We start from the raw sequence: 18021 nt of genomic DNA on the forward strand, positions 1-18021 counted from the left end.
TCCGAATAGCAATATTATGTGTTTTCAACTTTATTTTTATTTTTATTGATAAATGAACAAAAATATGAAGAATGGACTCAAATCCAAAACATTTGGGTCATACATATAACCATTATACAACTATGTCAACAGACAAATGCAAGGGAGTGCTTTCAATTGTCATTCGATCAATTATATTTGTCATTTAAAAAAATTACTATCATTCTTTCAACTTTAAGCTTATTGGTATATTTTTAATTTATTCATAAAGATCCGACTTTAGGAAGTGCACAATTTTTTCTCCTAACTTCAATCTTATTTCTTTTATTTTATATTTTTGTAATTTATTAATAAAAATTGCAGAGTTTTAGTTCGTATTATGTTTAAATATACTAAAAGGGGGTTCGGCGAGTACCAAAATGTTCAATTTACCACTGGAATATGATCATTAAACTCAATTAGCGAGCACAGCACATCCACCAATGCTAATATTTCACTAGCAAAATATCTTATATTCGTAAAAATAAAAGTATCCAATAATTTAATTCATTTGACTTTGACAATGCAGCAATTTCCTTTGAACTCCAGATCTGACTTTCTACAGCTAACAACTTCATCTTCTTCATGCAATCAACCAAAAAAACAGAGTAGAACAGAACATCAAACACCATTGAAACAGAGCATGCATCGGAACAAGACCCGGCTGCTTGATTTTGCGTCTATAGGGTCGATCTGCACAATTTTCCTGGACCCGGCTGATTTCTACGCACCTCAACTCAAAATCACACATTAGTTCCCCAAAAGTATAGAAATTCACCTCATAACCAATGCATGAAACGAGTCTTATCACGGTCGTTGGCGACCAGCGGACCGCTAGACTTCTCGAATGCTCTAGATTTACAACTTTGACTTTTAGCTATCTTTTAGACTCTATTTTGTACATTTCTCACAAAACATGTCAAAATACCAAAATAAATAAAATATGCAATTAATGGACATATAATGCAACTTTGACACTCAAAACGGACCAAATAATGGTCTTAAAACACTCCAAAATCTGAGCGTATCATCGGCCCGCGAGTGGGCGTCGTGTTTCTGCTATTTTTTTTAAAAAGGGTTCGAAAAATACGAAAATAATTAAAATATAAATAAATAAGAAAAAAAGTAGCATATTTTTTTTTACCCTTTTTTGCAATTTTTCTCATTTTTTTATATTCCCACAATCACTTAAAAGTATCTCATTTTTCACATTAGTTTTCTCATACCAAACAGTCTACATCTTATTTCTCTCATTTTTCTCTACATCTCATTGTCCAAAAATGTTGGGTGAAGAAAGTGAAGGCGGCAGCAACAACGAGAAAACGGCCGGAGTTCGAGGAAAGGAACAAGGCCTATCACGGCAAGCGAACCCCGCTTTATTACCCTGTTTACACGGCCATTATGGTTCGACACTTCTTGTGTGATGCTGGTCCAATTAAGCACACATATCCAAGCACTTAAGTTTCTTAGGGTTGAATTGGGATTGCCGCAAAAAGGTTTACTAGTGCTTAAAATTATGGACATAGATTAGTATCCGCACAAAAAGGTTTACTAGTGCTTAAACCATACAACGATTCTAAATACTTCATCCATCTCATTCAAGATGGCCACATTCTTGAATGACTCATAAATTTAGGTATAGTAGTTAAGTGTGATAAAATAGAATGAAAAAAGTGATTGGATATTTTAATGAGTGGGAAGAGAGAAATTTATTTTTAAATATAAAAAATGAACATATTAAGCGATACAAACCAAAAGGAAAGAATGATCATCTTGAATGAAAAAGGGAAGGGTGTGAATTTTTAAATTGGCAAAAACTATTATGAACTTTGCGCGGGGAGCCAATTTTCCAAAAATCGATGAGATGACAAATGTGATTCAGCGTGGCACGTCGGAATGTTAATTCGTCGGTCTTACCATCAAACAACATAGTTTCGAAGTCTTTCCCACAATCATATCCTCGTATCAATCTTTGCCATGCTATACAAATCTAATTATCATCATCAAGTGATTATATCTCTGAAACTTTAAGATAATGGGTAACCTCAATTCCCACACACCTAGAAGATCGCCACAAGGTGCAACTTTTTTGTGAGGGACATTTACAAAATTTTCACCTATCGATTTTGGTAAGTAACCCAATATCCTCTCATACAATGAAGAAAGGTTAAGGTTGTGGCAGTTGGGCTTAGCCTAGTTTCTTTTAGGATTGGTGATCAATGTTGGGGATTGTCTCTATGTTTAACCATGTATCATGGATAGCTTCACTACCACGTTAGGAGTAAATAAATGAATACAACAATTGGAGGAATAGTACAAAACCAGATTAAGGACTTGAATATAGAAGAACATGGATGGATACTTTCTTTTTTAAAAATGATTATCAGTAAGTCATTTTAATGTGTATAATTGTTGGTTCATCTTCACGTCATTTATTATTGCCATTGGAATTTGCTAGAATTTGTCGCCGCGCGTTGGAAATTGACACATTTCACAAAGTTCATGGTATTTTTTCAATTTCAAAGTTTATGAGAAGATCAATATATTAGACTCTAATAACACTTTATATAAATGGTAAATATTTGATTTTTCTTTATATAAGGTGATTGCAAAATAAAATGTGACTTTAAATTCCATGTGCAATTTTATCCGATTTTTTATGTGAGACATTTAGATTAAAATTATAAGGTTGTGTTTTTTGGAAAATTCCTAAAGTTTAAGATATTTTGATAAAATGCTAAAATAAGTAGATAAAAATCAATATTTACCATTAATTATTTGATTTTTAAGGTCGATGGATTAGTAGTATTAGTAGTAGAAGATAGTGATAGACGTAGGTCTAAAGAAGCTAAATTGGGCGGAATATAATATATAAACATGGGCCTAGTTCAGGCCCAATAACTCGCTCGGAAGTTGTAATGTCTTCGGCTTAATGACATGATTCTGTAAAATGAGGTAATACTCTAATAATTAAAACAGATGCATACTAAGATTTTTGAAAAAAACTGATTCCTCAATTTAATTATTATTTTTATTTATGTACAGCTGCTACGCCTTCTGAACATAATAGATTATGTCAAGTTGATCCAAAAACTTTAATTGGAAAAAAAATTAAAATTTAAAATGTTATTTCAATTCAAATACTTTGTCGGTCACTATTATAAATAGAATATAAAATGGTTAACCACAACCCATAATTTGAAGTTTCAGCATTTCAAACAAGTCAAAACTCAACAATTTTTTTTATTTAACCACAGGTGTAACGAACACCGCCTTCGGCGGAGTTTGACTAATCCTGTTCGATCGGGCTTGCAGGTTAAGGCCGAAAGTCTCCCAACGGGTGGCGGGGTTTGAACCCGTGACCTCAACAATTTGATGACATGTAAAAAGAATCGCTACTTGAGGCTAAAAACAATGATCAATATTTAGTATATGTCGGTAAATATAACCTCGAAATCTCAATTTCTTCTAAAATTAGCCCATGCTCAAAGCATCGACGATGGTTGATGATCGTCCGGACGATCTTGGGAGATCGTCCTCGTCCGATGATCATCCGACCATTGCAGTTCGTAGGATGATCGTCCGGACGAGTGAGTCGACCGAATATTCGGTCGTGGTCAACGCGTCGCCCGATGCTTGTCTGTGAGCTCGTCCGGCCATTGAAGGACTACGAACAAGGGCAATCTCGACGCGTTTTCTGATTTTTTTTTCAAACTTCTATATATACTCCTTCCCTCATTTCATTTTGTTACACACACACTTCACTCCTCTACTATCCTCTTCTCTTTTCTCTATCAAATATGGATCCCATCAATTTCCCAAACCCAAATAGTGTCGATGACGATATGCCGATGTTCGGCGGTGGTGGTGGCGGCGCCCAGTAGCCCAACCACGAAGACTACCGGGTCGAGACTCCTGGATCTGTACATTTCGGAGACGGAGTTCGATCCATTCTTCAACACCGACGCCTACCGGATCGAGGAGAAGGAGCTGAGTTGTGGGCAACCTTCAGCTCCTGAGTCGATGGAGCCGAGTTGTGGGCAACCATCTAATGATCCCAACAACGAGTAAGTCGTGGTTGAGTGTTGGGTCGATATATCAGACGATTCGATAAACGCCAACCACCAGACTTTGGTCAGGATGTGGGATTGCATTGATGCCAAATACAACGAGGTGAAGCCGAGTTGGGCCTTCAAACGGAACAAGGAGCAACTCCGCAGATCGGATCAAGCTCCATGTCAACAGCATTAGGGATATCTACACAGAGTTGAGGGACAGAAGGGGCAGCTGCGAGAGCATAGAGGATGTCATCCAAAAAGCAATAGCCGAGTACAAGCCGAAGTACGGACCGTTCAAGTTCTACAACATTTGGTTGATCTTAAAGGACAAGTTGAAGTTCGACGGAGGGATACCGGCCGCGTCCTCAGTGCCGAAGCGGACGAAGAACACCGCCAGTGGCGGTTACACGAGCAGCGACAACCCGCCTATGGATCTCAACGCTAAGCCGGAAGGGAGTTCCGGCATGCCTACGTCTACTTTTAGGCATCCCGTTGGCAACAAGACTGCCAGAGCCCAGGCCAGAGGGAAGGCAGCCGCGTCTGGATCGGCTCCCCTGCCTGCGCCGTCTACTCAGCTCGTGGCCTCATCGATCCAGGAGTTTGGTGGTTTTCGTGAGAGTTACGAGTATAAGTTTATATTGACGTGACCAACAGCCTTGAAAATACCACCGATTCGGTCACCCGCTGGAGGATTGAGAAGATGATCGAGAATTAGAGCAAGAAGTTAGATTTAGATGACTAGTGTGTATAATGTACTTTTTTTAATTAAGTAATGTAGTTTTTTTTTAAATTTGCAGTGTCTAATATAATATATTTTGGTATTATAGTGATTGAAAACAAAAATAACAAACAATAAGGTTAAAAATTAAATGCAAATGGGTTTTAATTGATAGGCGGACACTAGGGCGGAATATTGCAGAAGGAAAGGCCGGACTAAAAAATGCTAATATGACGATCACTAGGACAGACACTAGGCTCCACTATCGTGGATGCTCTCATGCCCACTTTAAATGTTGGCAATAATGCATATTATATTTAATTAATATTCCAAATGTTTTATCAAAATATGCATCATTACAGTTGAATGAATTTTTGCATACATGGAATATTCAATTTTTGTTTGTTGGCTATGTTATTGGCTAAACATAAATTATGCATCCCGCTGTCAATTTTATAACTACTTAATTAAATAAAGTATAATAGTATGACATAAATTAAAATAAAATGCGAACAAAATCACGACATTGATAGATTGATTAATTAAATTGTATAATTGAAGAATCCAATAAACATGAGATTTAATTAAATTGTATAATTGAAGAATCCAATAAACATGAGATTTACATGGTTAGCGCATAAAGATCTATGTCTACGCGAGTTTAATTTTTGCGGAATCCTTAGCTAACAGCTCCCAACCTTTCATTCCTTCGTACTCCTTTCGTCTCATTAAATCGTCTCATTAAATGTATTTTTTTTTCTTTTTTAGTCTATTTTTAAAAATAAAAAAAATTATTTTAGAAATCATTGAGGTGAGACTCATTTCCATAACATATTTTTCTTTATATATTTCTTACTTTACCAATTTTGTATTAAAACTCGTGTCATTTCAAAAGAATATATTTTTAAAAGATGGAAGGAGTATCTATGCACTCTTCTACTAATACACTGATATGATCATATCCCAATTATTTAGTTGCATATTTGATTTACCACATCTTTCCAATTTATGTTTAGATATTTGTTTCTTAGTCGATAAGTTAGGGCAGTAGTATTCTAGTATTATAAAGGAGAGATTATATCATTGTATGGAGGAATCAATCAATCAATCAATCAATCAATCAATCAATGAAATATTTCCCCTAAACCTAGCTTGAGCAACAAGCGTAATTTTAGTTCTCTCTTTGTTGTCATCGGAACACGTCCGTGAAACAGCAAATCGTGACCTTTTCTTCGAGCTTGTCGAGGGTTCAATCACCTTATCACTCCGAGAAGTTAGTTAACCTACCTCGTTACGGAGAACGTCCGTAACAACTGGTGCTTTCATCCCGTACTCATCCTCCGTCTTCGTCATCCATATTCCCCAAATACATCACCAATATATATAAAAAAAATTCAGTCACAGCACCTGCCTGATCGCCTCCCACTGTCGAGCTTCACCGCCGCCGTTCAACGTCATCATGTTACGCAACTACACCGAAGTGGGGCGTTATGAACAACTATTCTATCATTTGGATGCCGCTATCTCTAGGTTGGAAACACGTTGTGACAAAATCGAACGGCGTAGGACAAACTTGCTTGCGTCTAAAGCAACGTACACACAGCAGGCGTGCTCCGATTCCCGCAGAGAGATTCACACTCGTCCGCTGCCGGATCCATTGCCACAGCCGGGTCGGTGTTATACCCAGCCGATGTATCGGCAGCCACAACACCAAAAGCGGCACAGGTACCTGTCACAGCTGGATAGACACCGGCCACACCACCTCCACCAGAGCCATTATCAACTGCCCAAGTACTATCAACCCTTCGGTGGACAGTCGCCCGCGTACAATGAGTTCCCTCGTCGTCAAATTCGGCAGTCGCAGCACGTGCCTGGTCGCCACCCATCCTGCTGGGACCCGCCGGGCGCTCGGGTGCCGATAAATAGCCACTTCTATGCAGAGAGCACATCCATATATAACCCTAATTTTGATTGTGACTCTGATGGATACGATGAGGACTTTGATGTTGGCTATTCGAGACAGCCCTACCACCAGCAACAGTCGGTGCCTCATCTCCGTCAGGCTGCTGCCTGCCTCGAACAGCCCGCTACTCAGCAGCAGCCTCTGCTCCAACTCCCGCCCTCCTACCGGCATCCATCGAGTGGAACCCTTGACGAGGAGACCCGCTTTATGGATGACAAAATTGACTACCTAAGTGACAATGAGAAGGGGGTAGGACATGGGAGTATAACAGCAACAGGGACGCTACCTGCCCCGCCTCATGCCGCTGAGTCCCAATGCTTCTCGCATCTCCATCTCCACCATAATCTATATATCAGCTCGCCACTTGCCGTTTCCGCTATCCTGCTCCCACAAGCTACAATCTCGCCGCTGTGCAGCCCCGATGTGATTAATATTGTCGTGCAGCATAGAGGGAAGTCTTCCATACCAAAAGGAGAGATCAAGTCAGTTTTGTCCAATAACGGGATTATTGGGAGAACTGCTTCAGGGAATCAGGCGATGATCACGAGTTTGGTTGTCTTAAAGACACAAATATGGAGCAGGAAAAGCTTAATACTACGAATGCAAGCATTGGATTTAGCTATGTTATGGCTGAAACAAGCGACCCGTTTGCTATTAAGTATGTCTACATTGGACATGAGATAGTAGGTTATTGGGGTTCAAAACAACAATCTCGTGCATTTGATCCAGGAGGAGACGCCTCGCCGAAGCTTTTGCTTTCAACTCTCATCGTTGTTTCTTGGTTTCCACCTTGAGGACAAGGTGGATTTCAACCATGGGGGAGTTGATACGATCATATCCCAATTATTTAGTTGCATATTTGATTTACCATATCTTTCTAATTTATATTTAGATCTTTGTTTCTTAGTCAATAAGTTAGGGTAGTAGTATTCTAGTATTATAAATAGGAGAGATTATATCATTGTATGGAGGAATTAATCAATCAATGAATCAATGAATGAAATATTTTTCCTAAACCTAGCTTGAGCAACAAGCGTAATTTTAGTTCTCTCTTTGTTGTCATCGGAACACGTCCGTGAAATAGCAAATCGTGACCTTTCCTTCGAGCTTGTTGAGGGTTCGATCACCTTATCACTCCGAGAAGTTAGTTAATCGGCCTTGTTACGGAGAACGTCCGTAACATACACTAATAAATGAAAACAGACTACAAGTATATAGTACTTCCTCCGTCCCACGTTACTTGAGGCGTTTCTTTTCGGCACAATATTTAAGAAAGTTGTATTTAGTGAGTTAAATAAAGTAGATGAGAGAATAAAGTAAGAAAAAGAAGAGAGAGTAAAGTAAAAGAAAGAATAAAGTATGTGAGATTACATGTTTTGTTTTTAGCCAAAAAAGAGAAATGACTCAAATAACTTGGGACAACCCAAAATGGAATACGACTCAAGTAACTTGGGACGGAGGAAATATTAAGTAAAAAATGATGATGACCGACTATTGTAGAATAACATAACCACCATAACTAACTTGATGGTTAGGTCATCCGCAATGCTGTCTCTTATCCGTCTCATCTCTTAACTATTCATGGGCCACACTGTACTTTTCACTCAATCTCTTAACTAAAAGACAGAACCTGCAACCCTCCATCTCTTATCCATCTCTTAACCATCTCATCCCTTAACTATTCATTCAATTTCATTTTTTATTTTTATTGCCAACAAATCCAATTAATAAAAACACACTTCATTAAATAAAATAAAAATTACAACTTAATATCCTAAAAAAAATACATAATTAAATTCGTGGCAAAATAAATAAAAAAGACATAATTTAAAATACAATTTTATAGAAATTATAAAAACTACTCCGCCGGCGAATCATCCCTGGAGGCGGTGGAGGCGGAATACCAAGTTGTCCCGCCAGATACACAATGCCGGCATGATGGGCTTGAAATTGGGCAGGCGTCATGCGGGAAGTGTCCGCCATCGTGGCTGTGAAGTACATGGTCATTAAGGAGGAGGGTGGCCCTCGGGAGCCCTCCTAGCTTGATTCGCCTCGGCCCCTCCTCCCTCTAGCCACCTTCGATGCCTTGGTCCCTTGCGGCCGACGGCGCCCACTGGAGGACCCCCCCTGCAACGTCCGCCGTGCCCTCAACCTCCTGCGAGGCAACCTCTTGTGCGGCGCTGCCTGAACCGCCCCCACTAGACGAGTATTGGCCACCCGCCGTGTGCTTCGTGCGCTTCGATGTCGAGCCCGTGCTGGACTGGGCACCGCCGGCCTACATTACCTCCTCTTTGACGACCTCCCAAACATCGACATGTTTGAATTCTTTGCCGGTGTCGTCGAAATAGACTCGCAAAGCCGAACTCAGAATGTCGGCTCTCGTGGCTCCGCTTTGTTAATGAGCCACTTCAGTCTTGTAGATGCTGCATAATTTTTTGATCTCTCTGTCGACTCGGTCAAAGTGAACGCGGAGCATCTTCAATGTGTGGCGGCGGGACCCCTTCGGCTTATTCTCGTTGTAGGCCTCGGTGACCTTTTCCCAGAAGCACTTTCGGGTTTATTGATTCCCAATGATGGGATCGTACGAGACGCTGATCCATGCATTGTACACAACCATCGTGTCCTTGTGGCTGTACGGATGCCGGCCTACATCCTCCTCCTCCTCGGCCGCCTCCGCCTCTTCCTCCACGGCGTCGAATGCCCTGGAGCTTCCACCGCCTCGTCCTCCTTCCGGAGTGGGTTCATCTGGATAATCCTCCCTAATTTGGGATAATCCCTGCGAATACCTCTGGGCGGAGGGACGAGCGTATGCATCCACATCAAAATGGGGTGGCTGGTACCCCGCCGGCGTCGACGAGCCTTGGGTGTCCGGCGTCAACGAACCGGAACCCAAACCACCCAATACATTGTACATGTCCCCCAGTCGCCAAACGCGTTGATGTCAAACCCGCCGGAGCCGCCACCGCCAGAGTTTCCATTGCCGGACATTTTGTGATGAAAATTGGAGAGGTTAGATGAAAATTGGAGAGAAAATGGAGATGATTTGGGAAGAATAGATGTGTGTTTGTGTGTATAATGAGGATGAAATATGAGTATTTATAGAGTAAAAAAAACGGTTGAAAACAGTAACATTACTGTTTGAATTTTTATTTTTTTTATTTATTAAATTCGAATTTAAAAAAAATGATTTATTGCGTCAGCGTGACGAAACCCACTCGCGGGCCGACGAGTGGGCGTCACGCCTAGCGCCAGCGCGCGCCACGTCGCGCGGGCGCGTGGCAAGACGGCTCGCCATCCGTCTCGGTGGGACGGGCGTCTCGGCGGGATGGTGACGAGACGGGACGCTGCAACGCGTCCCGCGTCTGTCTCGTCTCGGAGGGACGAGATAAGAGACACCCGCGAGATGCGTTGCGGGTGCTCTTAGTAACAAACTCAAACTCTATCGTTGCAAGAATTTCAATGGTACATTCGGACTGTTCATTAAATTCAAAAAATGAAATTATTAACCGTCAAATTTGAATATCATGCTAAATTCCAAAATATACATGTTTTTTCTATTATTATTAAATTTGTACTCCATGAATGAATCCAAATTGTAATGTTAACAACTCTCCCTAAAATACTACTCCATGTACCATGATATAGTATCTTCAACATATCAATGTACATACTCTTTCTATCATATACTCCACCCACGATACATTAATAAAGACCATTATCTCTTTTCTTTTTGTTACTACTTCTTACTTACTCCCTCTATATCATATAAGATGACTCACTTTTCTTTCTAGTTTATCACACCAAGATGACCATTGGAAATGAATCTCCTGCTGTGCTCCCACCACAGTAGGGAGTATTGTGCTTTCACAACATATTTTTTTATTAATAAAATAAAATATTAATTAATTTTTTTAAAAATTGTGCTGCGAGAGCACATTAGGATATCCATCTCCGATGACCATCACTAAAAATAGAAATATCTTTATCTCTATTTAATTTTTCCGTCTCTTACTTTATTCTTTTTACATAACACACAAAATAAAACTGCATAAAATCTTATGCCGCCTAAGGAAGAGGTCATCTACCTTGAGACGAGAGATAAAATATGAGTTATGAAGAGACAACTTTCAATGGGACTAAGGGAATATGACTTAAGAAGACACAACTTAATCGATCATGACTATTTCTAAAACTTCAATTTAATTACAATTGAAACTTCCTCTATTTATAGAAATAAAAAAATTAAAATTAATTTGACATTTAATGGTAGCAAAAAAAATAAATGAGAGAAGTGGGGCCCGGGCAGAATCTGTCTCCCCCGAAATCCATGCTGCGGCCAATAAAAAGAATTAAATAGTATTACATTGACATAGGATCCTCTGCCACGATCCACACGCACATGAGCATCCAATGAGAATGTGCCAGCTGTCATTATTATATGCGGTTACTGTACACGATTAGCTAACTGTTGCCCCAAATATTGGCGGGCAAACCCCAATTCAAATTTCCTCTTTTTTTCCACTCTCCAAACCCTAGCCCGCCTTTCGCTTTCTCCCATTTCCCTCCTCCCACCTCTCTCCCTCTCTCTCCATTTGCTGACACAATGATTTTCCGCTAGTTTTGAAGGTTCGTGATCTAATCCAGCTCTTTAGTTTTCGCCTAGTGTTGTTTTCTGAGGTTATTTTGTTGTTTTTTAGCTGCGTTTGCTCCTTTTATTGGGGCCTGTCCTGCGTTTTGATTTTTCTAGCGCTGGATGATTGAAATTTGATGTTCCTGGTGGAGTAAAACTCGATAATGAGAGTGATTAGGGCTCGATTGTGGATTTTCGGAATATTCGACCAATTTTGGGTTGTGTGCCATGATTTCATCGTATGACTGGATGCTGTTCTTAAAATTTGCAGGTTATTAAAGTAAAAAGCTTGAATTGGCGATTCTTTTGTGGGAAAGAGATATTTTTTCATCTGTTAAAGAAAGAGGCTAAATCATGGGGAAAGTGTCTCCGGCCGAAAGGCAATCGAAGAATGGTAGGCAGAAAAGGCGATTGAGGAATGCCAAAAGTAAGTTTTTGAAGCCTGGAGCTCTTGCTCAGCTCCGGGACAGCAGGGCATCCGGTTCAAAATCTTGTACAGATCTTGGGAAGAAGAGAGTTGCGCTTTTCGGTGGAAAGCAGACTGATGGGGAAGCATCCGAGCCTCATCGGGACAAGAACACTGAGCAAAGCCCTAATTTTTCGTCGCCGGTGAGGTTTCAATTTGCTCCTGCACTTGGAGCATCTGATTTCTTCAATCCATATAATTTAGGGAATACTCCAAAGACCCCTCGAATGGAGGACTCTGCCTCGGAGTCCAGGCTCGAATCTCTCCCCATTGATTTACTGGTATTGAGCTTTCCTGTCTCTGCTTAATGAGGTTAATGAAATTGTTTATGCTTGTTTGTTGTTTTAAGTGGTTTGTGGTGTTTTTCAAATCCATTCTTTCAGGCTTATTATTGAGATGGAAACTAGATATGTATGATAGAGTCTTTTATTAATGTTTGATGATCTGTTGCATTCAACTCAGTTACCACTTATGGTTAGCCTTGCATTTTAGCGAACATATTTGTAGCTTTCCGTCTTCAAGTACAAATTTCCTGTTGCTTTGTTCTTTTGTGGAAAATATCTAGCTCACAATCCCAGTGGAACACATCTTCTAATGGATTTTCTGTTTTTAGACACATTAGCAAGAATAGTCACACAGTAGGTTCTGTGCTTCGTAGGTTTTAGGCGATTTCTGGTATTTGTAACTTGGATTTTCTGTGTTTTTATAATTCGACAAGGTGAAGATTGGTTGAAAGGGTATACCATTTTTTCTGGTATTTGTAACTTGCTAGTCAGTAATGTTGGCATTATTTTTCTGCCCTTATTTTTTCTTGACTTCTTGTGTCCCGAATACTGAGATTTATATCTGATCGATACGTGTTTTATCATGAAGGTGAAAATACTTTGCCACCTGCACCATGACCAGCTCAGAGCAGTTTTCCATGTTTCTCAGAAAATCAGGAAATCAGTATGTTTTACACCCCTGCCAGTACTCTCTCTGCTGTTGAATTGTTGGTATAAAATTCTTCAAGCTAACTCACTTAATTGTAACAGGTTGTTATAGCAAGGCAGTTCCACTTTAATTATACTACCCCGGATAGATCGAGGCAAGAAATGCTGAACACAATGACTCCACTCCCAACCGAGCACTGGCCCTTTATGGGGTAAGCATCTCATCTCAAGTCCTGTCATGAAATCTGTAACACATATATAAACCGGATCATATGTAATGAAATGCAGCAAGGGAGGCGAAAAAGGGATGCTGATTGCAAGCCCGCACACGCCAAAGGCACCAAAGCATGGGCCCCGTCCACCCTCCCGTTTGAAGTTCACTGAGATGCGGCAAGTAGCTGCTGTTCTCTTCCAAGATTCATCATTCTCATTGGTGCCGTCAGTTATTCAGAAACCAATATGCAAGTCGTTGGCTTCCAACAGAGTCCTGTTCTACGAGGACGAGTTGTGCCAGGCCGTGGCTCAGAACAAACTTCGTTGAAACACTGTTTCTTCTTGTGTATAGTAGCATCTCCTGCTTTTCTCTGTAATAGTAGCAACATAGATAAGGGTTTAGGTTCGTAGTTATGCTGAGTGCTGTGGCGTCAAGCTTAAGTAATAATAGTAATAGGAAGAAGTTTTTGGTGGATTTCAGCTGAATAATATATTATAGAGTCCGTTTGTACAGACCTGGAACCAACACAGCCGCTTTATGAGAGCTAAACCCTTTGTGTGAAGGAAAATATTTCAGTTCTAAATGATGTTTTCAACAGATTGAGATGAAATAATATTTCATAACCACCATTGATAACCATACAAGCATTTACAACAATTTCGAACTGATTGCAAACTGGTGTATGATTCAAGCCATTATTCTGTATACAAGTTATATACTGCACACTACACAAATGAATTGCAAGGATTAATTTTTTTTATCTCGTCTACGACTAGTATGGGTTATAGCTGCAGCGCTTAATGCTTCCGTCAATGAGCACTGACAAGGAAAGGGTGTTGGCAAACACTGCATTCTATGGTTTCAGAACCAGATGCTGGAACTTTAACCTGCAAGTGGACTGTGCACGTTGGACATTCAACTTCTCGCATCCTGCTAGGGGCTTCATGTTTCACAATACAAACTTATAATAAGCAAAATTTTCAGTTTGCATTCTCCATCTCCTGCAACAGAACATTAACCAGATGGCAAATCAGAAATCTTATTGTATCCTACGAGCAATACTTGAAAGACGAAATCATAAACTTTCGGATTATTGATCTAATACTGATCCTACACGTCAAGATAGAGTGGCGCTGCAGTCAATTTACAAGCTATACATCAACAGTCACATGCTCAAGAAGCAAAAAACACACTCATGAAGCTTGCGCATTTTTTACCATCACTACCAAGGTGGTGTTGTTTCCGAAAGTAAAACAAAACAAGACTATGACTGTAGTAGAATAAATTAGCAGCAAAGTAAATAACTATTTCAACGAAGAAATCCACAACAGACCCCAAATTTGTACAACTGTGAATGAGCGTAGCCCATCATGTGTCTATATCTTCCAATTTAATCACATGTCTTTAAGTAACTCAAAATACTTATAAGCAGGCAAATGAAGCTGAATATTTATGTGCATTACCTGAAGTTTTCTAGCAAGATCTTCATGGCTCTGAATCCAGTAGCTCGACCAGGCACTACCTTATTGCTGAGTCTTTGAGTTACCTCTGCCTGCAAACAAAAAGAGAGCACATCAACTACATGAAAAGGTATATAGAGCATGCAGTTTTCTATCTGCAGAAATATGCCAGTCTTGTTAGGAACTTAGATTTGATTCAGCAACAAAGCAGGACATCACAAAATTGCAAACATGATCTCACTAGGTTATAAACACAAACCACAGCCATATATGCAAGCTACACAATCATGACGTTCAGACCTCTTTTCCTGAGTGATAACTAGCATCAGGTGTAGGAGGCTCTAATCATTTCGTTTTCAGTACCGGACATGGTTGACGTTGCATGAAAGGAGTACAAAAAGATGGGAAGATAAGAGAAAACCTCATCGTCCAACATTACTGATAAAACCACAATATGCAGTGAAAATATGCAGTCATGATAATGCTAAAAAGATATGAACATCTATCAGGAAGTAATGATGGTAATGCTACATGCAAAATCCCAAGACATGTTACTGTTGTATCAGTTAGTCAACCATGATGAATAATGCACCAAAGAATGTTGTCATGTATATTCATCAGGTGCTTATTCATGTTACATGCATACTAGTTTGGCCAGGATATAACAACTATGAACTATACCCATTTTCTCTAATGAAGAGATAATAACATATTGCTGCTATCATAAGCGGATCAGTGTTGTTAGGGTCACGGGGCGATGGGGCGAGAGACCCACGAATCGGGGCGCCAGAATAGCCGAATGATGATTATATTTCTCTCTTTTATAAGTTTGTTGCTTGAATGTTTATCACATCAAATAAATCTACATACATCATTACTCCATATTAAAAAAATAAGATTAGACGAAAAATATAAATTTTTAAACAACATCACATAACTAAATAACTGAATTTTATTATAAAAAATCATCAAAGTTCCAAAAAAAAGTTGCAAAACATAAAAGAATTAACTAAATAATATCGTAATTTATAAAATGCAATTCTAAATGAAACAAATAAATAAAGCGCCGCTGCAATTCTCTAAGAAATTAGTTATATAGTTAAATAAAAATCAACATATATTTAATTTAATTAGAACATCACAACATATTTAATTAGATTTGAATGTAATTTTGATTGGTAATTAAAGGTATTTTTTTATTTAAATAGGAACTAATCATATTTAAGGAATAGAGAATCTGACAACCAATATTAATACTAATATTAAAAAATGAAGGTTGAAGAAAATTATTATTAACTTATAGGTCCCTAGAGGCCCTAGCTATAGTTCTACTTGCTTTACTTTTAAAATTTCTTCACCTCGGTAAACCCTCCCTTCTTCTCTCTTCATTCTCACATAGACATTTCTTGTCACAGACACATTTCTGAGCTGCCATGGCCGGGAACCACTAGCGGATCCAGGATTTTAGGTTTGGGGTGCGATAAATATCATAGTGAGTTAACACCTCAAAGTCCGAGTAACCGTTAGCAAAATTTTAGAGCAGTTCAAGTCATCTTCAGTGCATGATATTAATGCTCGATAAAAAGCAATTAACTTGGGTGATCAATTTTTTTAATATAGTAGTTAGGTTTTAAATTTGACATGAATATATTTAAGTAATGTTTTTTTTGTTTATAATAGTATTTTGGTTGTATAGAAACACATAAAAATTAATATTGTATACATTATTATAGTAAAATACATATTTTGTTAGTCAATTTTATGTATACAATTCAATAATGCTAAAATAAAGTATGAAATCATTCTTAAATTCGATTTATATATAATATTTATAATTTTATATTTTAAAATCTAATATTCCCTTGTATTTTCAAATTCATAAAAATATAAAAATTAAAATAAGAAATTACTATTTCCACACAATTACTTAGAGAAAATTTCCACACATTTACACTGGTCAAGACCAACTAGCAAAACAGAAGTGGCCCCCACCTCATATGCAAAGGCGCATCCATTCTCTCTCTTTCACTTTCCCTGTAATCACTCCCCCTTTCCGTGAAAAATGAAAACTCAAAAAACCGACGATCTTCTTCTTCTTCCTCGCCCCAGCCGCCCCAAAGGCGACCCCTGAATCTCGTCCCACCCACCCACAATGGGGCGACGTCGGTCTCGACCCTTGCGACCCGCGACCCAAGCGCGATTTTAACAACACTGAGGCGGATACATCCCATAGTTGTCCCTTATCAATATATTTTTTAAGTATATAATTTCATTGAACTTTTGGTATTTTGTGTATATTATTGTGCAAAAGGCCCCTATCAACTCTCAAACTATATACTAATAATTCTCTCAAAATTTTCAAACTCCAAATTTAAAATATATAGCCCCTATTGAAATAAATTTCTGTGTCCGCCCTTGGCTTGCTGAAATATATCATAAGCAATGACAACTCACTAGTCACTACTCAAATGAAAAAGACATCTATATTGTATTTGTTCGGATGCAGTTCAATGAAAATAAAGGATCTTGATAAAAATGGGACATACCATGCATCGATCACAAACTCGAACAGGTTGAGCATTTTCATCTACAGTGAGGGCGATCCTCCCTTGTTTGCACTTGTCACAGAAAATATCCCCACAGTTTTGGCAGTGATGCTGATGAGATTAATTAACATAATCTGAAGTACAAGGGTGAGAAAAGGTATTATTTGTATGTATGCTGATAACAATAGTAGGAAAGCAATGTTTGAGAAGTTATTCCAGAAATAATTATATCAGGGTAGGGATGCAAATTCCTTGGAAACTATACTTATCATATTGGCGTCATTTAGGTTACGCCACATATAGTTTGTTAAGCCTAGAAACTGAAAAATTATCAAGAGTCGAGCACAACTTCTCATTTAGGGGAAAAGTAGTGCATTTTTTCTTCAAAGATGGCAAATAATTGTCAGTCATAATAGTCTCATGGATAAAATCTGGAATCATTTCATGACTTGTTTTGAAATTGAAAAGAGGCCATAGGTTGATATCTTTATGAATTTACCAGAGACAATCCTCAGCTTAACCATTATTATAATACTGGGGATCTGTACATGAACTATAACTCATGTTTGATGACTCCTATTGAACATTTTCCAACTAACATATATTTATTTTAATGCTTTCTTGTATCCTTCTTTGGGTTATGACTACGGAAACCAAAAACTGCAATATAATAAATCATTATCCTACACACCTTGCTAAATGGCGGTGACAATTAGACATATGCAACTTAAAGCAAACCTTCCGATTAAAAGCATTAAAATCTGCTGCGCAAGCTTTGCATTTGACTACTGCTTCATCTGGGACCTATGTGTAAGATATAAAACCATAAGTCACAAGCATAAAAAATCAACTTGGGCAAAATGAACAATCGTACAGGCTGACATCAACTATTACATAATAAAGATTGCTCCAACAATATCACGCACAAGTTCCGAAAATGGTACTACTAAAAATAAAAGTGGAGCATCATTAGTACTAACGCATGCTGTGTACCATGGAGTCACATCATGATCCAT

General features: G+C 38.8%; 1 protein-coding gene and 1 pseudogene across 1 annotated transcript; one reads left to right on the top strand and one right to left on the bottom strand.

Moving 5' to 3' along the window:
• Positions 1 to 11238: 11238 nt before the first annotated feature.
• Positions 11239 to 13582, top strand: LOC121770066 (F-box protein At4g35930). The gene is made up of 5 exons (XM_042166862.1): positions 11239 to 11383; positions 11659 to 12134; positions 12727 to 12801; positions 12888 to 12997; positions 13074 to 13582. Exons 2-5 carry the CDS (start codon positions 11742 to 11744, stop codon positions 13324 to 13326), a joined length of 831 nt encoding a protein of 276 aa, XP_042022796.1. The 5' UTR covers positions 11239 to 11383; positions 11659 to 11741; the 3' UTR covers positions 13327 to 13582.
• A 49-nt stretch (positions 13583 to 13631) lies between these two features.
• On the bottom strand, positions 13632 to 18021 carry LOC121770398 (annotated as a pseudogene).

The sequence above is a fragment of the Salvia splendens genome, chromosome 16 (assembly GCF_004379255.2).
Source record: "Salvia splendens isolate huo1 chromosome 16, SspV2, whole genome shotgun sequence".
Taxonomy (NCBI): domain Eukaryota; kingdom Viridiplantae; phylum Streptophyta; class Magnoliopsida; order Lamiales; family Lamiaceae; genus Salvia; species Salvia splendens.

What these genes read in the sequence shown, in the direction of transcription:
- LOC121770066 (XM_042166862.1), top strand. Translation starts at nt 11,742, where the DNA reads ATGGGGAAAGTGTCTCCGGCCGAAAGGCAATCGAAGAATGGTAGGCAG. An exon ending in CTCTCCCCATTGATTTACTG is followed by an intron (nt 12,135 to 12,726) that starts GTATTGAGCTTT and finishes TTTATCATGAAG; the next exon opens with GTGAAAATACTTTGCCACCT. An exon ending in CTCAGAAAATCAGGAAATCA is followed by an intron (nt 12,802 to 12,887) that starts GTATGTTTTACA and finishes TAATTGTAACAG; the next exon opens with GTTGTTATAGCAAGGCAGTT.